Here is a 26,106-nt window from a genome sequence, read left to right as displayed (position 1 = left end):
ATGGTCGGTTGTACCCAAGCCGCCGCCTTCTCCTTGCCCTGCGCAGCGGAACTCGGGACTCTTATTGGTTCCCGACGGCGCGTGCGTAGATCAAACTCAGGGGGTCTTCAAACTTGGCCCTTTTATGACTTGTGGACTTCAACTCCCAGAATTCCTCAGCCAGCTTTGCTGGCTGAGGAATTCTGGGAGTTGAAGTCCACAAGTCATAAAAGGGCCAAGTTTGAAGACCCCCCCTGATCTAAATTGTTGTAAACTTGCAAAGGCCTCCTCGGGAGAAGGAGCTTCTTGGTTACTTTTGAGATTCTATTCCAGCGGGCGGCCGCTTGTAAAATACGACAAGCCGCTTCGGCAGAAAACTGCAGAACTTTCTAAACGTCCCAAGGCGGCAGAAAACACCGCCCTGTTAAAGAAATGTGGCTTTCAATGTGCTGCACCCAGAAGCACGCTGATTACGCTGTTACGCATTGTATGTCCCAAAGGTGTTTTTTTTTTCCAAAAGTAACTGGACTTTCTTGCCGTTGCCTCTTGAAAAAAGCACCTTTGGGACAACCATGACAGAATCTCCATAGTCACGGAATGTATGTGCAGTATGATCTTGAAAGAGGAGTAAATTCTGCACACTTGTTACTCTCTGTATTTACCTGAACTTTGGAAAAAAAAGCTTATGCAAATTCGAAGTTTGCATTCGGATGGGTAAATCAAACCTCAAATATTCTTGGGAGTATAGGTGCCTCGACTTGGCAGGTGAGGAAAATATTTACGTTTGCATTACGTTTTTCTGCGCGCTAGCTTTTACGACGTCCCTTGCCTTTACTCCTGGTAAACGCATCAAGAGGTGCTTTCAAACTTTCTTGATGTTCATTTGCCGCCGCCTTACATCATCACAAGCCAAGACAAATCAGATCGTCATCCCTTTCGGTGGCCCTCTGGCTTTGCACGCTCACGGCACTTTCTCCTTCACGCCTCAAACTGAGCCAGGAAAATTGGGGGGTATGGTTAGTCACCGTCCTTCTGTATCTATCTATACCAGGGGTCGGCAACCTCGGCTCTTTTATGACTCGTGGACTTCAACTCCCAGAATTCCTGAGCCAGCAGAGCTGGCTCAGGAATTCTGGGAGTTGAAGTCCACGAGTCATAAAAGAGCCGAGGTTGCCGACCCCTGATCTATACAGATGTAACAGGTGCAAAGAGGGTAGTTACCCGATTTCCATCATTCTCCAGCTCTTTTATGTACGGAATTTCAGTCGGTAAAAAGAAAAGGGAGACCCCGAGAGTCGACTAGTCCCACTCGCTCTGGTTTGTCGAGCAACTGAGCTGCATAGAAAGCCATGGCACTCCTTCGGGGGCATTCATGCCTTTAGCTAGCCGAGAGCTGCCCGGCCCGATTTCGATGCTACCATTACGTGAAGCGCTTCCGCCCGGTTAGCGAGACCTTGCCAGGTCCAGGAAGGCCACGTGACTTTCGACTATTGGTGCCTAGGGAGTCGGGCGGGTTTTTCTTGGTTTATTATTGCCGAGGTCACCCTACAGAAGTTATCCTTTAACTCCTCCACAATTTTTGGATCTCTGGGATAGAGTAGAGAATCTTCCGAGGTGGGTGAGTGGTAGGAAGCTTCTATTTATTATATCGTAGGCGCTTGTATTTTTTTTTTCTCCTCTCTTTACCGCACTTGAACGCTGGCAGTGATGACTCGTAGCGGCTTCCTGCTGCTCTTGGATTGTTTTCCAAGGTCCAGCCTTGCACCAGACGGTTGATCATGGAATTAAATGCATTCAGTATAGTGATTACCTTTTATTCTTTTGTGAAATATGCTCTGTTGAGAGTTAATGCCGAAACGATTGTTTTCCCACCTCCTTGCATTCCCAAGCTTTATTTCGTTTAGTCTTATGTATACACGATCAGTTGGATATTTCCGGGCCACTTAAGGAAAAAACCGTGTTTAAATAGTTACTACTTCTCGAATGAATCGTTCCCCTTTTCCTTTTTAAGATTTCTTAGCCTTATTTTACTATTAACGATCCACAAATCTCTGGACCTCCAATCACAGCGCAATTTCGAGAATGGAATAGAATTAAACCAATCATTTCCGCCTTTGTTGCAAGACTTTATTAACCTTAAACGATTTGTGAATATCGTTATTGTTTTAACTCAAGACTGCTTTTGTTTTTTCGTCCGCTTGTTCGTCTCATCCTTTACCTATTGTCTGGTGTCCTCAAGACAGGGATAAAGTTGTGGAGGCTCTGTAAAGACAAGCCCTTTAGGAAAATAATAAGAGAAACAGGCTTAATGTCGTTATAAGCAGAGGTGGAGGAAATGTGAATCCTTTAAAGTGGACGCAGTCTTAATTGACGAAAATAGGATGGTATTTTCAGGGAGGGGATATGAACATAGTAGAATCTCAATGCGTCAGGCTAAACAGCCCACAGAGAGTGAGAAAATAGAGGATTATTCCCGGGCAGGCTCCTCGGGATGTTTACAGCCCAGTTTGTACTTAAAGGAGAGAACAATGAGGCTTGCCAGCTATGAGTGGGCGTGGCCTCTGCTCTGTTAACTCAGCGGGTCCTCCTTCGCTATAATCAGTGAGACTACTTAGAGGTGCAAACAATCATTATCAGAAAAGAGCCTGACTTTGAGGCTTGAGGAAATCCCCTTAAGGCCTCGGCAAATTAATAAGGTTGGGGTGTGGTTTTAAACGGTGGATGAAAACCCCCCCCCAAAAGCGGTATTGTATATCCGATGGAAAGCCCATTCGGATTAGCATACTGTTTCTTATTATAGTCAGTTGTGCTTCGGAGAGTTCAGCAGGGAATTGCTACAAACCCGTATCAATGTGCTCACTGTACCGCAGCATCCTTCAAATATATAGACGCTAAGGCCTGTCGGTCCCTGTCAGTGACATGGGACTACTGATCCGAAGCACGGGGAGCACCAGGGTTTCCAACAGCCGAACATAACTCGAACGACCACTTTTCAAAGTAATTGAAAATAGCTGGAGAAAAAGAGAAGAGACCGGATTTAATCGAGGTGATCCTCCAAACCGAAAAGCTTGTCGATTAGAAATCATCATAGTGTCTTCAGCAAATGGGTTCAGGCGCGCATTTCCCAGTCGAACAGAAGACTGGAAGAGGCGAATGCTCTTCCCTGCAGTGAAGCTGCCCGGGCTTACTTTTCAGCAGAGCCACCGAGAGGTGGACTCGGGCCTTGCCGCTTTCCTTCCATAGATCTGGGGATGCGGCTCCTCCTCCTTGAACTGATTTCCGTAGATCTGTACGGTAGTGGCTACTGCTGGCAAGAGTCCGCTGGAAATCGAGAAGGTAAAATAGAGCAGCCCCACTCTAAGGAGAAAAGGCGGAGACAAAGTATGTGCTGAGAGAGTCTTGGATTTATACTGTTCGCTTTGCTGTCTGCTAGGAAGGAAGCGCAATTACTGTAGAGCCACAGAAGGCCTGTGTGTTGCAATGATGGGCAGAATTTCCGAGCACTGATGCAAGCTCTTTTTAATGGTTCCGGGTTTTTTCTTTTTTTTAAAAAAAAAAAGTTCAATACAGGTAGCCCTCGACTTATAACCATTCGTTTAGTGACCATTCAAAGTTAATAGCCCTGAAAAAGTGACTTATGACCAGTTTTCACCATTACCACCATTGCAGCATCCCCCTGGCCACATGATCAACATTTGGATGCTTGGCAACTGGCATGTTTTGGATGGTTGCAGTGTCCTGGGGTTACGTGGATTACCTTTTGCTACCTTCTCACAAGCAAGGTTAATGGGGAAGCCGGATTCACTTAACAATGTTACTTAACAACTGAAGTGATTCACTTAATTGTGGCAAGAAATATTGTAAAATGGAGCAGAATTCACGCTGCCTTGCTTAGCAACAGAAATGTTGGGCTCAATTGTGGATATAAGTCGAGGACTATCTGTATATGAAGGAGTATTTACCTTGTCTCTTTTAGATGAACATTTTGGCTGTTACTGTGTTTAAGCCAGAACATGGGAAAAACTTGATTCATTACATGTAGTGGAGGCAGGATAAATAAGGGAAACCTTTGTCTTGCTCATTGTTCAACTTTCTGTCCAGGACTAATAAGCAATGCGAGAATTTTCTTATGTAAAACTTGAGAAAGGAGTTGGTCTTTTTTACTATGTTGCATTGGGAAAATATCTAAGGTTACGCAGTACAGGTAATCCTCAACTTACAAACATTCATTTAGTGACCGTTCAAAATTACAATGCAATGTCCTGAGGTCACATGTTCATCTTTTCTACTTTTTGACAAGCAAAGTCAATGGGGAAGCCAGGTTCATTTTACTCACTTAGCAACTGTAGCAAGAAAAGTAGTAAAATTGGGCAAAGTTCACTTAACAACCGTCTTGTTTAGCACAGAAATTTTGGACTCAGTTGTAGTTATAACTCAAGGACTTGTGTAAGTCTTGCCCTGGAGATGCAAAGAATCCATTCCCTTCTTAAGAAGTCTTCCAATTTGATGCAGTATAATAATATACAAATCGGTCGTTCTTGAAGGACTTTTTAATCGGCAGAGGTTTAAAGGATTACTGAATAGAAATTACACTCTGCTTTGATATCAGACTTTGACCATGTTCCTTCAAGATTATTAGATAAAGTTGGTGTCCTAAAAGATAAAGATGAGCTAATTTAGGAGGGTAACACTAGCAGTTACGAAGTCCCAATGGCAATTCCAAAAGCAATCCTCCTGCAAATTCTGAAAACAGGACATGATACTGTGCCAAAAACTTTTTCGCCATTCTGTATTAGATGTTGCCAGTTGCCAAGCTCTCAAATTGTGATGACATGACCACAGGTGGTATGGTGGTTGTAACTTCAAAGATGGGTAGCAAGTTACTTTTTCAAGGGTGGTTGTAGTTTCAGATTGTCATTGCAGGAAGGTTTGTAAGTCAAGGACTGCTATAATTATCTTTAGTTCTTTCTGGTTGCTTCTAGTAACCAGCCTTCAGGATCTCCTCTTATGTTTTTCTTTAATCCACAACATTTTCCCAGGGAAAGATTTCTTATGCTTAAATTCAAATTATTCACATAATTTTAATAGGATTTTAAACAAATCACAGGAAATATTTTTACAGTGTAATCATTTCGTCTTATTTCTAGTCAGTCTGGCTCCTTAGTTTGTTTAAAAACTTTCCAAAATCAGTTCAATTCCAAATAAAGTTTTTAAATATACATAAAACTTCTTTCGCTAAGGATTGAAAGAAAATCATCCAATATAATAAAAACATGTCTTTCTGGAGATTCTTAATACCCAAAAGCAATATACAAGCCATATCCAATGGCTAAGAAACAATTAAGAAAGGAAGTAGGCAAATCCAGTGCCTGTATAGAAGATTCCAAACTGTAGCTCGGGCAAAGCTGACTCTTCCATCTTCAGAGCTCTAAAACAGGGGTCTTCAAACTCCGCCCTTTTATGACTCATGGACTTCAACTCCCAGAATTCTGCAGCCAGTGTGCCTGACTGAGGAATTCTGGCAGTTGAAGTCCATGAGTCATAAAAGGGCCAAGTTTGAAGACCCCTGCTCTAAAACATGCTGGAGACCAATGTTTTACAGTCTTGTCATAGGGAGCATTTGTAGGAAGCACTTATAGGCGATCCCAGATTATCGCTATAATCTCAGTTTGAGACATCTTTTTTAAAACCCCTCACAAAACAGCTAAATCGGCTGCTCAGTTATTGAAGAGCTGAAACAAATTAACCAGAAAGGTAACAGTGTAAATGGAAATAAAGAATGTATTGCGGGAATCAAATCAAGCAGGGACTAAAGTCTATTTGGAGCAATATTCCGTGGCAATGAAAATAATAATAATGTCTTATTTTAGATCTGCACTGTGTCTATATAGAACATGCCAACATTGTTTTTCTGCACTATGCAGCTTTTCTGCAATAGAATGATGGGACTGGAGATACGTAGCAGTTGAGGGTTTCTTCTGGCAAATTTACTGTGTTCTTTGCAGATAAAAGCAAATTTACTCAACCTAGAGTTCATGGTTGTTGTTGTTTGCCTCTTGTTCAATCTGTCTTACAGAGGGGGACTACACTCATTTTATTCTCTCGAGAACCATCTATGCTGAGCCTAGAGATTGATTGGTTCCAAACTCTGTGGAATGTGCATTTGAGTCTGAATCCCTTGTTTTCCAATAGTACAGTATACTGGCTCCTTCTGTTCTCTTGGAACAGAAACTGATGATGTAACCATGACAACTGCTTCTGCAGTTCTGAATTCTCATCAGTTTTTGGATCTCAAGGATGCAAAAAGTATATCTGAAGAAGTGAGGGCCAACCTCTCTTTGCTCAATTCTCTTGGCCTTTCCTGGCTTATTAAAATGTTCAGAAAGAACTGGTTCCATGTTTATGGAGGTAATTAATGCTTGAAGGTATAGGTCTTCCTGATTAAAAGAAGCAGTGATATGTCATTAACAAAATGTTTCTTCAATCTAGAAGAGTTAAACAAATATCAACCATTTTCAAGGAAGAAAGAAGGAAAAAGAACTTTGTCTCACATGTGTATGAAATTATTTTTGTTAAAAAACAATTTTATTCAAGTTTTAGTAAACTAAAACTAATGCAAAGTAAAGTAGAAGAAAAAAGAAAAAAGTTCAAAATCTTCAGAAAGAGAAAAGAAAAAAGCAACAAAGATAAAAAAGTGGCTTCCAATTTTCATCATACCAAGCATAAGACAATATGCTAGCTTTTCACTCTCTTTTAAAGTTACAAATAAAAAAACCCTCTTCTTCCCTTAGCCTAATTTGTATACAATGCAGAAACCATCCTCTTTCATCTTCATCTTTCACAATCCTCGTTCAGCAAAAAATCTATTAGGAGATATCAGAAATAGCAATAGTTGTATCTCTGATCAAATAGTCCAACTTTGTATTTTCCTTTTGCTCTGCACAGTCCTTTTACATCATTTCTATGGCATTGCAGGATTTGATCTTTCACCACCTGTCTTTAAAGAAGCCCACATTAAACTTTTCTACAACTTTAAAAGGAGTCTTCAAAGCTTTCACCAGCCTAATGTGTAACTCCCATAAAAAGGCATCATCCAGGACTGTTTGTCACAGCTGTTCCATCTCTATATAAAATTAAAACTTTTAAACATAAATAAAATTAAAAACGAACACGAATATAAAGAAAAAAGGAAAGAAGAAAGTGCAAGAAGTAAAAAAGTTGAAAAAGAGGAAAGAGAAACATAAAAAGAAGTGCCTTCCAAGATTCTTCACATAATGTTCTTATGAAAGGTTCCACCACTTCTGACAGCAGTGATGTCATCTACTGGTGTTTAAATCCGTGGGAGAAGCAAAACAAAAGTATTAAAAGAAACATGACAAACATAGTCATATTAAAAAAAAACACTACACACAACTGCACAGCATTTAAGAACTTCCTTGTTCTTCATGAATGACATTTTGTCTCCCCCATCACATATCTGCATTCATTTCTGACAACTCAAAAGCTCCATTTTGAAACAGTTTTTCTTCATAATCATAAGACATTTTACAATATTAAAGGATGCAAAGACTCTGCGGAAAACAGCTTTAAACCCATTATTTTATTTCTTTTCAGCAGGCTAAAAGGAAGAGGCAACAACTGGCTCTTAATCATGTGAAAATAATGTGGCCCAGAGCAGGAGTGGCCTGCACCCTGATCATATCCACAGTCCCATTCACCATTCATAAACTGAATGAAAATTAGCACTTCCCGAAGAGGAGCAAATGCTTTCAATCTCTGGTCATCATTAGGAGCATCTACAATGACCCTCCAAATTCTATTGAGACTTGCATTTACTGTACTTCTAATTTTGATTTTTTAAAAAAAAAGTTTTAGGTTTTAATTGTTTTTTATATTTATTCCTAATATTAATACTAAACAAGGTGCAACAATTATAATGCTGCCTAGAGTCATGCATCTGAGAAAGGCAGTTTTATAAATTGAATAACTATCTTACTGATTCTTAAAAGAAGTGATTTTCTTCCACAGTTGTCATGAGTTAGTCTAGAATATCAGTGTTGTACATCACATCTAATATAATGTTTCATATAGGACAACCCTTTGCATGTTTATTCAAACATCTGGCTAGGTTTATTTTCTTTCTGACTCTTTCTGTAACATAAAAATATATGCATATGTGTATGTCAATGTCTTTCCATAGAAAAGTGAAATGTATTAAACAGATTTTAAGTGTTATGTTTGAAGTTATATAAAATCAATAATTTTTTCTCCTCTTTATTTTAGTCTTGCTGTAATCTAATCTTTTAGGAAGAGAATGACTCACTGGTTTCATCGAAACCCTTTAAAGGCTACAGCTCCTGTTTCATTCAATTACTATGGAGTAGCCACAACTCCAGCTGCGACAAAAATCTGCAAGTAAGTGATTGTAAGAACATACACAAATGTGAGTTAATATGAGAAAACAATGCACATCTGAGAAGTATCTTTTTGTTTTATTTCTCCTTTAATATAGTGATTTAAGGTTATCAAGAGCACGGCTCCTGGAACTTTTTACTGATTTAAGTTGTAATCCAGATATGATGAAAAATGCAACTGATTCCTATTTTTCACTCTTGAAAGGTAAAAAGAAAAGTTCAATTATTTGGGAAAGTGAATTGTGGAAGTTGTTTTGACTGTGCTGTTAAGTTTTAGTCACACAATTGCCAAAACCTGACAGCAACTTTTAAGAAGCGTGGACTTTAAATTCCCAGAATTCCCTAATCAGCATGCTGGCAGTTGAATTCTGGGAGTTGAAGTCCATACTGTTGCTGAGGTTGAGAAACACTGCTTTAAACAACATCAACAGAGAGTTGCTTCTATTTTTATCAAGGTCTCTTCCACTGAGAACTTTCCCCATTTCCAGCCCATTGAGTTTATACTGCTCATTTTTATGTGTTTCTTTCCCCTTTCTTCTTTTTTTAACAAACAGATCTTAGTTTTTAAAACCATGAAAGCTATCTGCCACACGATATTTCAGTGCCGTATTCCTGTTCAGGGTACCATGCCATGCCTTCTTTTTCTTCTACAGCCATTGTCTCCGTGTACAGTGCAGTGCTCATTTCCTATTAGTCTGTCAGGGAAATCCCTTGAATTTTTTTGCACATGGTACAAATCGTGAAATTTACTAAAATTTCTTTCTTTAATTGATTTATCTGGCCACCTGCCTTGCAAATGCAACTTCAGGATGGCTAACAGCCTATTAAAACATTTTTTAAAAAAACAGCAGAAGGATAAAAGCCTCTTAAGGTTTGCCAAGGAAAAGCCAATAATAGTTTACAGGCTGTCTAACCAACCGAGTCCTATGGGAGAGCACGTTGAGATTTTCCAAAAGACAAATGGGGTCTAGATAATGCAGTTTTTAGCTACTTAAAGATTGTCTTTTGGAACATAAATTTGCAGTTAGCACGTATAGAGTATATGTTCTTTTGTTATAATATATAAACTGAATGTCTTCCTTGTGATGAGGCTTCACCATCTGTTCCCCCTTTCAGAAGCCATTTGGGGGAGGGCTTCTGGAATGATATAGGATAATGTAAGACCCCTCACGTGAGCAGAAGGACTTTCCATTTGTATCAATTTCTTTTGACATGAGGGGGCATCATTTTCTTCTTTTTCCCCCCTTTTTCTCCTATACTTAGTGCATTATCTTACTTGGCTCGTTTCCTAGCATTTTTTGTCTGGTGTTGCTGTGAAATGGAATGTCAATTACTTTGAATTTAACTAAAGAAATGATAGAATTGATCTCTAAATATAGTATAAAACTGATCCCCAATCAGCCAAGTGAAAAGGAACTCTGGGGCTAATTTTGAATACCAGGCATTTTAAATATTAAAAAAATTATACTGTATTAACAATCACATCATCAATAAAAAATATAGGAAAAAATGAAAATAAATGATTATTTAAAGTGCATTTTGATTTGTAGGGGATGTACTATTTTAATACTGGCATTATTTTAACAGGCTTTATAGTTCCACTGGATAACTCTTCACAGGATAGCAAACTGAGATACATTCAGAATTTTAAATGGACCGACACGTTGCAAGGACAAATACCAAGGTATACATATAGTATGATTTTCAAATCTTAAGGTAGTTTTTAGTACAAAGAGTAAATAACTTAATGGATTACTATAATGATGTTATGGAATTTTTTTAAAAAAATGCTCTTATATTTCTTTCATACGTTGAAAGAGCCATCTTATGACAGAACATATTTCATCAGTGGGATTACTTGAAACCTTGGTTTGCAGTTATCTCCATGTGTGATTTTTGTTATAACTTCATCTTTTTTCATTGTCTAATGGACTATACTGTACACACAAATACAACAGATTTCATAAAAATATTGCCCACATTACTGGCAAGATAATGACATTTAGAAGTGAGTATATGTTTTGTAATCTTTTATGTGGTTAGTTCTTAACATTATGTCTCCTCGGGATTTGTGTAATTAAAAACAAGCCTTTGTGTGACAGTATATGCTTAGATAAATTAATCTTAGTCAAGATGAAATTTATTTTTTCAATGTTATTATATTGGGTGAAGCAAAGTTTCCACTTCTATAAAAAAACCTGTTGTCTGTAATTTAATAGTAGCGCTCAAATAAATATTTTAAAAGAATGGTGGTAACTTGATTGACCGCTACTTCGATATTTTCATTCTGAAGGGAAGAACTGTAAAAGCACCACACTCTGGACATTCCTGACCAGTCTAAAACAAAACATGAATTGTTTCAGTCAGAACAAAGTTCTGCGTGAACATTTCAATACTTCGGAAGTTTGTTCTCATGATTTGGGGTAGGAAGGAATGAAAAAGAATTAAGCAAGACTCTTTAAACTCAATGTGACATTCCTGAAAATATATTTTGTAGCATTGTGCCTTATGTCTAAAAGATAAGTGGAAGCGTTGCAATGTTTTGTACTTCAGAAGTGTTATAAACTCTGCAAAAGACAAGGTTTTTTTCCTTTCTTCCCTTAGTGCCCAGCAAGATGCCGTGTTTGAATTAATTTCTATGGGATTTAATGTGGCCTTGTGGTATACTAAATATGCATCAAGATTAGCTGGAAAAGAAGAGTAAGTATTTTCACTTTAATTAGAGTAATGTCAGAAAGTTAAAAACATACCTTAAGCCCATATGAAATTGGTGGGTTTGGTTTTGCTAAACTGTTCATAGAATTGCAGCTTAAATTGCTATTTAGAGTAAAGTCATTTACTCTATAAAATTCATCTAAAATATGAAATCAAAAGAAAAAAATTAATATAGTAACAGTAACACCTGATATCACAATTAATGACAGAACATGATATGGTTCCATTAATAGTGTATATGATGAGTGTATGCTTCTCTCTTAGTTGGCTTTTTTTTTGTAAGATACCTTTCAGAAGCCTTGATTTGAGTGAATTCTGATTAGCTATAGGATCTTTACAGCCCAGACTAGTTGCAGGAAACTTGGCTAGCATCACTGTCTTAGTTTTTAGATGCCAAATAAACCATTTGGATTAGTAATGGATACCTTATTCAGTGATTTAATTAATTTGATTAAATAATGAATATCTTAGCCAGTAAAACATTAGCCAGAGTGATATTTGCTTAAAGTTACTCCAATTAAAGTACAACAGTGTTGTGATAATCAGATTTTTATTCAGCAGTGTGCATCATAGTTCTGCATCCAATAGTAGAGAGTAGTGGGTTAGATGAACCAAGGAGCCTGATATTTGTTCCCTGTACTACTTAATTTTTTTTATTCCTTAGAAATATGGTATATTATTTGCTGAGCAAACATGAAATAAAGGAAACAATACTTGGCTAAGCAATATTATTAAGCAAAAGAACTTGGCTAGCAATAATATTAACAAATTTGATGGATGATGTGTAAAATTCCTAAAGCATTTCAATACTAATGAATTGCTAATGTTTAGCATAACAGAAGATGAAGCAAAAGATGTCCATCGCAGTATGAAAATAGCAGCTGGGATTTTCAAACATTTAAAGGTAAAATACATATTTTTTCCAGAAAAGTTGCATTTTCTTTGACTTCAGTGCAAGATTCAAATGACATTTTAAAGCTGGCACAGAAGTCTGAATGAAAAAAGAAAGGCAGCATTAATGAATAATGGATAGAAATGTGCAGTGCATACGTGGATTCTGAAATACTTCTTCCAAAACATTTCTGAAGCATGCTCAACTCATTATTTCTCTTATTATAGTAGCTCATTAGGATCCACATATTATTATTAAAAGACATTTAATTTATAGGGTTAAAAATAGTTCCAGATTTTCAGGTAGAACACACAGACTACGTTCTTAGAATTGTTCCACTGCAAAATTTACATGGGGGATGCACACGTTTCCCATTATTCCTTGCGTAAATAGAAAGTTTAAAAAATTATTCCCTAAACAAAGTGGCTCAATGAAGGAGATTTTAAAATATTAGATGCCATTCTTAAATTGATAAATGTCTGGTAGAATGGTTGCAGTTTTAATATGGGTATGCTTGATAGTTATTAAGTTCTCATATATCTTTAGATGCTTCATTAGTTAATTAAATGCAGCCACAGTTTCCAATCCTAAACTGCGTGTTGTTGTTTTTTAGGAAAGCCATATTCCTAAATTGATCACTCCTGTAGATAAAGGAAGGGATTTAGAAGCTCGACTAATAGATTCCTATATTATCCAATGTCAAGCTGAAGCACAAGAAGGTATTTATGCAATAAATACAACAAAGATGATTGGGGGACTGGAGGCTAAAACATATAAGGAACGGTTGCTGGAATTGGGCATGTCTAGTTTAATGAAGAGAAGGACGAGGGGTGACATGATAGCAGTGTTCCAATATCTCAGGGGCTGCCACAGAGTCAAGCTATTCTCCAAAGCACCTGAAAGCAGGACAAGAAGCAACGGATGGAAACTAGTCAAGGAGAGAAGCAACCTAGAACTAAGGAGAAACTTCCTGACTGTTAGAACAACTAATCAGTGGAACAACCTGCCTCCAGAAGTGGTGAATGCTCCAACACTGGAAGTTTTTAAGAAGAGACTGGCCAGCCATTTGTCTGAAATTGTATAGGGTTTCCTGCCTGAGCAGGGGGTTGGACTAGATGACCTCCAAGGTCCCTCCTCCTCCTCATTATTATTATTATTATTATTATTATTATTATTATTATTATTATTATTATTATTATTATTATTATATTACTAACTTTGCATCTGAGAAATGTTGGGGACTTCCTCTCTGAGGATTTTAAAACAATTTGTTCTGCTGGAGAGCTGAATGGTAGAACATAGTCCAACATAATGTATTACATTGCCCCTTATTCCTTCCAAAACCAGCATTCACGGAATTATTAATAAAAAGCAGGATGTAATAAATTGCCTAATAACAGACACCTCATGAATTTTAGAGGGGAAAAAAATCCTAAACTGCAAGCCTGCCCACCTATAATAACAACATAATACTTATCCGGTACAAGTAGCAAAAGTATCTCTGATGATCTTAAAAATCTAACAGGGTCTCTGGCAGTGATGTGGTATATTAGGAATTATGCTCTAATTTTTAAATGCCCGAAGCAGAACTTTGGCTTAATAACTAATTGACAACCATGCATTTGCTTTGACAGAGATTAACCTGTGTATAGGTGCTTTACTGAGTACCTCGCCGTATACACCTGTTGCAGTTTCCCAAATAAGTACAAGCACATAGTCTCACATAGTAAACAGAAAAAGTTATTTATTTAGGATGGGATGGATGGGATAGTGTCATAGAAAATGGCATATATAAGTAGTCCTCAGTTTACGGCTATAATTGAGCCAAAAATTTCTGTTGTTAAGTGAGATAGTTGTTAAGTGAGTTTTACCCCATTTTATGACCTTTCTTGCCACAATTGTTAAGTGAATCACTGCAGTTGTTAAGTGAATCTGGCTTCCCCATTGATTTGGTTGTGAAAAGGTTGATCACATGACTTTGGGACACAGCAATAGCCGTAAGTATGAACCAGTTGCCAAGCATCTAAATTTTCAGCACGTGTTTATGGGGTACTGCAATGGTCATAAGCGTGAAAAAATGGTCATAAGTCACTTTTTTCAGTTCATAACTTTGAACGGTCACTACATGAACTGTTATAAGTTTAGGACCACCTGTACTACTTATGATTTAGGCGTCTTCCCATTGTTTAATTACTCAGTGTTCACCAAAGTATTAAAAAGAAGTCTGGAATCCATAGCACTGGATAAGGGCAAGGGTTTCAATGGCCTCTTCCATTTCCCTCCTCCGTAAATCAGTGAAGTCACACAGCATCATCGTTGATTCTAGTGCAGGGGTGTCAAACTCAATTTCATTGAGGGCCGCATCAGCATTGTGGTTGCCCTCAGGGGGCCGGGTGGGTATGGCCTGGGTGGGCGTGGCCTACTGCATGGGCGTGGCTAGAGTGCATATGGCCTACTGGGTGGGCGTGGCCAGCTCTACATCGTTTGCATCAAGGGTGCCTATAGGGGCCTGGGCAGGAGTGGGACAGATCTGAGGGGCTCTGGCAGAAGGAGGGTCTCTGGGCCAGGGCCAAGACAGTGGGGGCTGTTCCCTCACTGTTTCCAGGATGGCTTCGTGGGCCACATGAAACCACTTCGCGGGCCGGATCCGGCCCCCGGGCCTTGTGTTTGACATGTCTGTTCTAGTGCCTAGACCAGGGATAGGCAACTTTGGCTCTTTTATGACTCGTGGGCTTCAACTTCCAGAATTCCTGAGCCAGCCATGCTGGCTCAGGAATTCTGGGAGTTGAAGCCCACGAGTCATAAAAGAGCCAAGGTTGCCTACAGCTGGCCTAGACATTCCCTGTGAGCATTTAAGAACATCTGTCGTCTCAATAAAACCCATCACCTGTCCAATAAATATGCTTTAAGACCAAACTTCACCAGATGGGGATCTATATCACGAGGTTACTGTAACTATCCCCCTCTTCCAAATATCCATCCCCTATCAGTGTGCCAGAGCAAATTGAAGTCCTGCCTTGCATGCTGGCATAGTGGCAACCTGCAACAGAGCCAGGTCTGCCATCAAGATTGTAAATTCCCATGCCTTTCCCTTCCCCTCCTACTATCAGTCTGCCATAGGGATTTCCTATCCATACATATGTACAATGAAGATGAAAATGGAATCAGTTATAATTTCACACACAAAAATGTGCCTACACAACAATCTCTTTGAATATAAATTCAAGGACGGAGACTCAGTTCTCACAGAGGCTAATATCCCAACTCAGTTCTCAGAACATTATAAGTAAGAAAAAAGAGAAAGGAATATATATTGCATTCTGAGCAGGTTTTAGGCATTTAGAGACGCATAAATTAGAGAAATAAATGGAATACAAGGTGATATTTATAGTAGTTTCTCATTTCTGTCTTAGTGACAATTGCCAGAGCTATTGAGCTGAAACACAATCCTGGTCTAATAGCAGCCTTGGCCTATGAAACAGCCAATTTCTATCAAAAAGCAGGTATGTTAATATTATTTAATTAAAAGTTGGTGAATGTTTCATGCAGTTTTAAGGCACAGAATCTTATCTGTGGACAGAGCACCAAGGAAGTACGATGGATAAAAAAATGAAATCTGTATACAGGTAAACTTGCTTGATTATTATTTACTTTTCTTTTTATGGTGACTGAGGGCAAGAAATCAGCATAAATTTTTCACTTTTGAGGCTTGGAATATATCTGATTCATGGGCAAATGTATCTCTACAGACAATATTTTGGTTTAATCAGGGCTTTAACACTGAATTAGCAGATATTGCAAATAGATAAATTAATGAATAGATTACTGTTTTAAAAATATTATCTTTTCCTAGATCAAATGTTATCTAGTCTGGATCCATCATATACAATGAAGTGGAGAAAATACCTACAGTTGAAATCATGCTTCTATATGGCTTACGTGAGCATTCAGCATTTTAAAAACAAATTTAAAACTATTTTCAAAGGGCTATGAAATTGTTATATAAAATAGCAATCTATGTTATTCAAGCAATCTTTTGAAAGTCTTTTGGAGTTCATGTATTTATAAATCAAAGGCAGCTCAACTCAGAATGATTCTGAAACAATAAAATCCAAAACAATAAAACAATGGTGATAGCAGAGGATGAATATTCTCAGCATTTTAATACAGTTACATTCAGAAGGCACTCCGTCCCCTAAATCAGAGCTTGGGAGGAAAAGCCAGGCCTTCAAAACTCCTTTAAAAGACAGCAGGATCCAAACTACTCTTATCTTCAGGAAGTTGCTGTTTTTCCAGAAATCAGGTCCTAGGACAGAGAAAGCATGCATCTTGGGACCTATCAAATGATATGTTTTAAAGATAGCGCCTGGAGCTTTCACCTTTGTTGTATCTTATTGGACAAATAGTGGAATACATGTCGTCCATATACTACATCTTCCCTTCTTAATTTATTATACATACAAACTTTTCCTGATCTTGGGATTAAGAGTGAAATGATATGTAGTAGACTTTTGATTTAATGGACTTCAGGATAGTGGACTTTGGATTTGATTGATCTGCATATCTGCCAATCTGCATATCTGAATTTTAATCTAAATTTCAGGCAAGCAGACTTTTCTCCAAATAGTGAACCAAGCCAGTTGTTTGGTAAATCAGTGTTTGTTGCTTTCTTTCAAAGAATATTCCCTGTTATCTGTAAAGTATACTTTCTCATGTATGTTCTGTTTGAAAAATCCCAATTAATGGTAAATTCAACAGTCAATGGTAAATTTAAACCTTTTGAAGTAATGCACATTTCTTTGCCTCATGTCTGTTCAGCAGAGGGAGCAGTATATTGTCTCAAATAAAACATGGCAGAGTATAATTACCCATTTTTATGCATAATTTTTTTTTATTTTGCTCTGTGCTGGGATAGCTGAGAACATAGAGCAGGTACTTGTCTTTTTTAATGGATTTAACTACCATATATCAAAATCCTTCTGTTACTGTAAGTGTGTTAGTGAACATGTTTAGCTGGAACAGCCTGCCTTTATTTTGCAAAGTACTTTAGTAGTAAGAGCTATAGAAACAGCTAATTGCTCTCTCTTAGCTCTATGCCTTCCAAATCTTGAAGTTCACTCTTCTGTCCTCACTTCTAAAGTAAATAAGAAATTAAGGTAATTCCCAGAGCATGCCAAGAATATTAAATAAAGTCTTGTTTCCCCCAGGCCTATTGCTACCATGGTCAGACCCTCTTGGCCAGCGATAAATGTGGAGACTCTATTAGGTCTCTACAAGAAGCAGAAAAATGTAAGTGCTTTTTCATAGTTTATAGAATAAACTGCATTTCTCAACATTAAAATTAGTAAATACTCAAGAATTCATAAATTTGAATAATCAAAGCCTAACTTTAATTCTTGAGATGTGTAAGGATTACTGTGGTAGAATTGCTTGTGACAGTCTAGTCTGCAGGGAGAAGATCATATCCTGTTTTTTAAAAAAATTCATATAGGAGTTATATGTCATGGTTCCAACAGATGAAACCCTTCAAAAGAACTTTGAGGCATTGTTTTCCTTAAAGAATCTTTTATTTGGGAAACAAAGTATCGGCACTACATAGTTGAACCCAAACACTAAATTCCCTTCCCCCTGATACAAAGTAACAAAGTGCAATTCCCACCCCCAATAAACTGTCAAAAATTAGCTTAAAGCACCGACTTTCTCCTTAGCTCCACAGCCCGCCAAAATGTTATCAGCTTGTCCTTGGTTTCCCACCACAGCGTTATGTTATGGCTAGCTGAGCTTACATTCCAAACCCCCCACCCACCCACGATCTCTGCTGCACACAATTTCTAAAGCAAGAAAAAGCATGTTAAAGGAATAGAGAAAATGGCTGCATTTTCATCAGTTGTCAAAGCGGGAACATCCAGTGTTAGCAGCATTGACACTATATATGCATAAAAAATAGTGGTTTTGTTTTTATAATCAAGTGTGGAACAAAAAACATAACATAAAACAGTACTTTTTTTTCAAAAATTGTTCTTTTCCGGTGTAATTGTAGCTGCCACCCTACGTCCCTGAGTAGCTAATATCCTTGTATCTATCTTAACATTTTATTGACTGAATACAGCACCGTGACTGAATACAATAGACTATGAAGTGAAGTACAGGTAGTCCTAGACCAGAGGTAGGCAACCTTGGCTCTTATGACATGGACTTCAACTCCCAGAATTCCTGAGCCAGCTGGCTCAGGAATTCTGGGAATTGAAGTTCACGAGTCATAAAAGAGCCAAGGTTGCCTACCCCTGTCCTAGACTTACAACAGTTCCTTTGGTGGCCATTCAGAGTTACAAAGGCACTGAAAAAAGTGACTTATGACTGTTTTTCACACTTAACAACCGTTGCAGCATTCCCATGGTCAGGTGATCAGAATTCAGACACTTGGCAACTGATTCATATTTATGGTTGCTGTGTCCTGAGGTCATGTGATCAGCTTTTGGGACCTGACAAGCAAAGTCAACGGGGAAGGCAGGTTCACTGTGCAGCCACGTTACTAACTTGAACAACTGCATTGATTCACTTAACAACTGTGGCAAGAAAGGTTGTAAAATGGGGCAAAATTCAGTTAACCAATGTTTCACTTAGGAACGGAAATGTTGAGCTCAGTTGTGGTCGTAAGTCGAGGATTGCTTGTAATGCACTTTATTAAAACTTGTATAAAAAAGCTGCAAGAACGCAGACTGACTCTTTGTTTTCTTGTAAAGTTTATGCCAAGGCGGAAAAGCTATGCAAAGAATATGGTGAAAGCAAAGGGCCAGGGACTACAGCGAAACCATCTGGGCATCTCTTCTTTATGAAATTAGGAACTGTAGTGAAAAATGCCTTAGAAAAATCTCAGCGAGAAAATGGATTCATGTAAGTATATTTTTTTCAAACAAATACATTTTAGTCTGTTGTTTTTGTAACCTGCATTTAATAAATTAATAGACCACTTAACTTTACCATGTTTGTGGATGGCATAGAATATCATACAATGTAAAAATAGACATTCAGGAAAAAATACCTCACAAACTCTAGGAGACCAATTATTTTGGGAAATGACATTCATTCTAGCCCAAATCCTGGGGAAAGAGCCAGGTTTTAAGGGCTCTCTTAAATAAGATCAGAGCGGAGGTCATTCTAGAGCAGGAGTCCCCAACCTTTCCAGCTTGGCCCGGTATGGGGAGGGGAACGGCAGGGGGATAGTTCCATGCAAATGATAGGCATGCGCACACAGCCCCATTTGTCTGAGCGCAAGCGCCAACCACTTATGCAAGTGGAGTGCACGCACACTCTCTCTCCCGCTGCTTGCACGGCCCACTTCCAAACAGGCCATTGGCTGATAGTGGGCTGTGACCTGGGTGTTGGGGAGCCCTGCTCTAGAGGATAAATGTGTTCTGTACCAGCCTGCTACCGGCCCTGCAGAAAAGGCAGGGACAACCCCTTTTACAAGAAGGCAAGAGGCTGGAACTAAGCCTGCCAAATTTATGGATACAAAAGCAAACAGAACAAGACACGAACCATGAAACAGGAGCTATTCAAGCGGTTGCCTTCAGCAAACCAGCCCTCCCACGCATTCCCCTTTTATACAGTTCAGGGCGTGGCTTCTCTCTGCCTCCTTCCCCATTGCCTTCCTCTGTTTACTCCTGATTGACTGCCTCCTGCGTCGGGCATCCTTGAACAGGGCCAGCTGTGGGTCATCTTCATCCACGCTGTCAGGCTCACACAACTGGGTCTGCGTCGTGACCAGGTGGGAGGGGCCTGGCTGAGGGCTCTCATCAGCAAGCTCTCCAACCCCCTCAGCAACCTCTCCAACACCCCCCTCCTCCTCTGAGTCGTCCGACCCAACTGCCGAACCCACAGGCTGACCCTGAATCACAACAAAATGCTGAGAGAGAGTTGTCATTGCTAATAAGTGGGACTGGAGAATAACAATTCTGTGTGATTGAATTATATGAGCAGAAACTATAGAAAACAAATGGTGTCTCGTATAATCAGGTTCTGTGCCGTGAAGGGCTTTATAACTAGCACTTGGATTGTACCTAGAAACCTACTGGTACCCACTGCAGCTCATGAAACAACTATATTATGGGGGCATACAACGAGATGCCCATAACTGCCCCTGCCCCTGAGTTCTGGATTACCCGCAGCTTCCAAGTGGTCCTGAACGCAACCTTCTTGCAAAAGTGGGATAGCACTTTTACAGGTTTTCTCAAGCCAACTGGTTTTTATGATAGAATTGCCACACTGTCTGCATAAAGCTGTACAGATACCTGCCTGCGTATTGCTTTTAGGGAGTTACGTTCTTTATTTAAGTACCCCATTATTGGACTGTCTCATCAAATTATTTTAAAGGGACTGTAGAAGGAAACCTGAGGTCTAGTCGTGAAAGCCAGTTGGGCAGCCCTGAGCTAGTCACTCGCTCTCAGCCTTAGGAAGGAGGCAAATGGCAGACCACTTCTGAAAATGCCACCAGGAAAAACTGCATGGAGTTGTGTGGGAGGTCACCAGGAGCCAAGCGTGACTCAAAGACAATGTTCCCCTCACTCTACGAATATGTCTTAAGGGAATGCTGCTCTTTCCTTTCATTAGAATTAAGGATTTAGCCAAAGGTGGTATTGCTGATTGCAAACTGATGAGATTTGCTTCAAGTCTATTGCCTTGTAATGGTGCAGACACACAGTAAATATTTGAAGATGCCACTGGAAAGTGGCACCTTCCTGGCCCAGATGCACAATGTTGTTGAGGTTTGCTATTGGCTTCAGGGTATCGCCTTAACAAATTGGTCTTGGGAAGCTTGCAGAACGTAGTTTTTCTCAAACCAGGCACTAGCTTCACTGACAACTGCAACAAACCACCATTAAAAAGTGATGACAATATGCATCATAATGTCAGAATGCAAATGTAATGATAAGATAATATCTGATATATCTGATGTACAGTTGTATTATGATGCCCATACATATTTCTCCTTCTTCCCTGCGAATTCTTCCCAGCTTTTCTCCCTTTTAAAAAAAAACGAAAACATGCAACTTCTTCACTGAACTGTGTGTGTGTGAGTGAGTGAGTGAGAGAGAGAGACTTGCATTATTATTCAGTTCTAAATGAGACAGTTCTGCCTAGAGCAGAATAATTTTTAATCTACAATTTACATTATTGAAACCATAACATACAATGGAAGGCCACAATGAAGTAATTTGGGGAATCAATTTTCCATTCAGCCAGTTGGAGTGCTAAAACTCTTCTTTGTCTTGGATTCTGTTTTGACTTGTTTGTACATGTTGTTATAAAAATAATCTTTAGTGTGTTTAGCACCTGTCATATCTGTGAAAGTGGAGTATAGATTGTGAATTCCATGCAGTTAAGTTATGCAAGCAACATGTAGCTTTAATAGGTGCTAAACTATATGGAATTACATTGAAAAGAACTAGGACTGCTAACATCCAATTTGATTTTCTTTTAGTTACTTCCAAAAGATTCCTCCAGAGGTTCCCCAACTTGAGCTGAAAGCAAACTATGGTCTAGTTGAGCCGATTGCTTTTGAATTTCCGGCTGTGCATGCTCAGTGGTCCCCAGAATCCCTTGCTGCATTTGATCTCACCAAAAGGCCAAAGGAGGACAGTGTAAGAACACACATAGGTTACTTTTTTCACCAATATTCTCTGTAATGTTTTATATTGGTTCTTTCTTACTCAGGAGAAGAGAAATGCTGGGAATAGAGGGGAAAGTGAGAACATCTTGTGAAGGGTGGGGGTTTTACCTTTTCTCAAAGGCTATATTTATTTTATTTTATTTATTTAATCCCATTTATATCCCGCCCTTCTCTGAAGACTCAGGGCGGCTTACAATTTAAAGCACAAATCAATGTGCTTAGCAATATGTTGCCAAATTTTTAAAAAGTCTTTAACTTTATTGTAACCCCAATGCAACATCATTTGTTTTCTACTTTACTTTTATTAATAGGCTAAACCAAAGCCAGAGGAAGAAGTGAAACCTATGAAAGAACCAGATATAAAGCCTCAAAAAGACACCGGCTGCCAGATCTCATAAGATCCTCAATTGCAAAGAAGTACTCTTTGTGAACTCTGTTCTGTAAACTTTAGGATTATTGTTGCCTATCCTGTGCTAGTTCTTCTGGCTGCCTATACTGTAACAAATACATTCCTTTTCAACTTTGTGTGTGTGTATGCATGTGTGCACACGCACACATATGCACACACACACGCATACATACATACATCTTTTCATTGACTGGATTGAATGGCTTTCTTTCAGAAGAAGAAATTGAAGAGATTAAAGCTAGATTGAAAAAAGTTTGGGACCATAGTGGAAATTAGCATTTAGATGAGCAGGCATTAGATTCTGGAACAAATAAAGGTGAATGCAAGGGATGAGGTTGAGGCTCTGCGCAGGGGTTTTTTAAGGTCTGCACGACAATGAAGGAAACAAGAGAATAACGTATTACTTTGTTTTAAAGACAAATTATTCAAGCCTCGAGTTATTTAGAATAAACCACATTTTAAGCAAGAGTTAAATACTGTTGAGCACAGGAAAGTTCTAGACAGTATAAATTAAGTCCCTGCAGGTATACAGATTTTTGCACTTCAAATTTTACAAAGGAAATCATAGCAAAAGGGATTTCAGATCTAATGGTTGATTTTATGTGGGCACTTTCTAGGGAGTTACTTTTAAGTACTGCTGTGTCAAATCAGTAAGCATATTTTCCTAAATAAAGGAGGCTTTCCATAATAAATTCTATTTATTAAACATTTAGATTTATGACACAAGGTAATAACTGAATATGTGAAAAAAGCCCTGAGCAAAAAGTATTAAAGCATGTTAAATTAGAGAAACTGGTACACAAGAGTGAGTTTTATTGATGTAATTGGAAAGATAGATACCAGAAGATTCAAAAAGATGATACCAAGAACAAATCTCGTTTGGGAGTAAAAACTGAAATTCAAAGCATGCTTTTTATCTCTGCTTATGTCACTTGGTTTCCACCTCTGTTCACATGTGAGAGATTTGTCCTGTAAGACTTCAGTAATATTGTTTCATGGTATACAGAACTACAAACAAGGCTGTTTTGAGTATTTTGTGCAGTTACATTACTATATATCTTCCTTCTGTATGTACTAACTAGAAACCTGCAGTATGCAGTTTGTTGGCAACAGTTGTGTACTTGCTGCCAGCAGAAAACATTGCTGTTTTTCAGTCTCTGACATTAAAAAAAATCAATAATAGGTAAGTTACAGCTAAGATATTTAAGGACTTTTCACATGGAATTTGATTTCATTAAAATTTTAATTTCAAAATGGAGAATTCCAGATAATGTGTACTTGGCATAATTGACATCAAATCTGGTAATTTATATATTGGATTTGTTTAAGTTTATGGTAACTTCTATAAACTTCTCTGACTTGTTTTTTTTGGACCTATATTTGAAGACAGTGGGCATATTTAATGTAGTTTAGGGATATCACCTTGCACCTTTGGGAATCCTAATATCAAAATGTTTAGGCATTTATTTTGCCCCATTTGTGTTTATTCATTGAACTGATGTGTTTGTCCTATTACAATCCTATGTTTTGACTGTCACCAAAAATCAAGTCAATATTTTCCTGCTTACTTGAAATAAACAAGATAAATCAGTCACAAGAAAATATTTGAATTATGAACATAAATATGTTTGTACATATTTTACTAGATACGTAAAGATCTTGAGGATATCCAAGCACTTCTCAATAGTGATCAAATGGATCTGAGCTACACAATGTATAGTAAGGAACTGTAGTCTTGATAAACCTGGTTGGTAATACGTTGTATGATGCATTTCATTTAGAGTTATTGTACATTTTGAGAGATTTTATTCATTCAGTTCCACATATTTGCGCAGCCATGTTTTGTTTCTTTAACAGTTGGACAAAGGTTACAATATTATCAGTTTCACTATAAATATCTTAAAGGTTTGCAACAATTAAATAAGTATTACAAAATATAAATGATCTAATCTGCAGACATCAGGTTTTTTTTAATGTATTCATTTTTTGAGGGAAGGATTCAGAAAGTCATCTTGCTGTGGTAAAAAACATTTTGTTGCATCATTGTTAAGGTTTCCCAGGAAATTATTGGTTAACGATATGGGAAATAACATACTGTCAGAATTGCTAAATTTTAAAAAGCATAGACCTAATCAATAATTAGGATGGAAACACTGGGAAGCTTACATAAAATTGGAAGTTGAAGTAATGTTTATTTTTAAAAGGCTTCCTAACACATCTACAATTAGAACGTAATATTTGTGACGATTCAACTATTTTAAATTATTTTGGTTGCGTGTGCATGCATACACACATGGTCACACAAATCCAGACATACCCTCCCCCCACACACAATTCTGTCTTTTTCTGAAAACTCCCCAGTTATATTATGTTTGGAATATGAATAAATTAACTTTAATGCTTGGCCATTGCAGAATGCAGACAAATGCATCTTCACATGCTGTTTGATTGTTGTTGCATTTTGTCCTGATCCTGGCCTTTAGGCTTTAATTATATCAATAAAATATAAATTAAAGTACTCCTTGTTTGATTTTTCAGGATAAAGTATTTACCATTATTTTGACTCCTATATATTACAGAAAATATGATTTTGAATGAGACATAACATTTTACACTCTTAAGATATATGTATGTGTATATATAGGTTTACTTTCAACAAATGTACTTTTCTCATTAAAATGATCAAATTATTCACTATCAATATGTTCCATGTTCAATATTTTAAAATTGTTTCTTTGTATATTTGCATATTTTTAGATGAATTAGAGCTGGGTTTTCTATCTATACAAGATGGAAATTGGACGTACTGTTTACATGTTGAGTTGCTTTGTTTTACACCTGTGTGCCTGGGAGGCCGCATCCTGGGCTGCTGATCAGCTGGCAACTCTGTACGGCCAGCCCCAACCTCCGCCGATGGGCTCCAGTCCACAGAGCTCCCGGCGGGTCGACACAGCAAGGCTGGGCACAATGCCGGGAGGCCACATCCGGGGCCGCCGATCAGCTGGTGACTCCATACGGCTGGCTCCGACCTCCGCCGATGGGCTCCAGTCCACAAAGAGCTCCTGGTGGGTTGACGGCTTCCCGGCAGCAGCCCCGGATGGTGAGGCTGGGAGGGAGGTGGCAGCCCAGCGCTGGGGTTCCCCCCCTCCTTTGTGTGTTGGGCCCAAGGGGCTCGACGTAACCATGGGCCCATGGGGCTCGACGCAAACAAGTGAGCTGGGCAGGAGCCCAGGCAACACCGGCACTTCCGGCTTTTCTGCAGCGCAGACCCGAGGGTTGCTTCGTTCCTGCTTGGCCTTTCGCAGGACCCAGACTGCCTCCACTGGTGGGAAATGCGGTGCTTCTTTTTCCGCAGCGGTGGAGCGCAGGCGTCTTTGCCTCTGCTTTGTTCTGCTGGAGAAATCCTTGTCTTTCAAGAGAGGCAGAGGATGAGTCCTCAGGGAGGGCGCACGCCATCTGGCTACTTTGCTTTCCCCTCTGTAAAGCTGGGCACCTCGGGAAGAGGAGAGTGGGAAAAGTCTCAAGCCCCGGGAGGCAACATGAGGGCTGTGAGAGGTATCGCAAGCTCGCGAGGGGGGGGAGAGGAAAAGAAGATGGAAGAGACTGAGGCCGCAACAGAGAGAATGAAAGAAGGGGGAAAAAGGAGGGGGCGGTTGTGAGGTTGGCGCTCAGGGCCGCAACACAAGTGGTTTCAAACACCTGCTGAGGGAGTGGATGGCTCTGTCCCCTTCAGGCTTGTGCTTGCTTATGAAGTAAGAAGAGGGGGGAAAGGGCGACATGGATCCTGCATGAGAAGAAGTCAATCCGGTTGCTGCACAATGAGTCCTGGGGATGGCGGGGCCTCGCTCTGCGCCTGTGCTCTTCGCAGCGCCCTCGGTAGGGTTCCTGCAGGCCACCAAGCAGCATGTTTTCTGCGAGATGGGAAGGAGCGGAACGGGGGGGGAGGAAGGCGACGCCGCGTACCACCAGCCAGGTGCTCGCGTACCACCGGTTGAAAAGCCCTGTTTTAGAGAGTCATTGAGGCCAC

The 26,106-nt window shown here is 39.1% G+C and overlaps 1 protein-coding gene across 3 annotated transcripts; it reads left to right on the top strand.

The window, feature by feature from the left end:
- The first annotated feature begins 1,491 nt into the window (after positions 1–1,491).
- On the top strand, positions 1,492–24,766 carry BROX (BRO1 domain and CAAX motif containing). 3 transcript variants are annotated; one of them, XM_083362824.1, is made up of 13 exons: positions 1,492–1,597; positions 8,263–8,394; positions 8,492–8,598; positions 9,981–10,077; positions 10,998–11,093; positions 11,940–12,012; positions 12,614–12,719; positions 15,414–15,503; positions 15,854–15,939; positions 17,208–17,289; positions 18,744–18,894; positions 21,482–21,641; positions 21,982–24,766. In XM_083362824.1, the coding sequence occupies exons 2-13, from the start codon at positions 8,294–8,296 to the stop codon at positions 22,066–22,068; spliced, it is 1,236 nt and encodes a 411-aa protein (XP_083218950.1). In that variant the 5' UTR covers positions 1,492–1,597; positions 8,263–8,293; the 3' UTR covers positions 22,069–24,766. The 3 variants fall into 3 exon arrangements, with proteins under 3 accessions (XP_083218950.1, XP_083218949.1, XP_083218951.1); XM_083362823.1 differs by having other exon boundaries at positions 1,496–1,593; XM_083362825.1 differs by lacking the exon at positions 21,482–21,641 and having other exon boundaries at positions 1,496–1,593.
- Positions 24,767–26,106: the final 1,340 nt, after the last annotated feature.

Source organism: Vipera ursinii (genome assembly GCF_947247035.1).
Source record: "Vipera ursinii genome assembly, chromosome: 1".
Taxonomy (NCBI): domain Eukaryota; kingdom Metazoa; phylum Chordata; class Lepidosauria; order Squamata; family Viperidae; genus Vipera; species Vipera ursinii.
The sequence above is the reverse complement of the archived record's forward strand: the minus strand, read 5'-3'. Positions and strand labels throughout refer to the sequence as shown.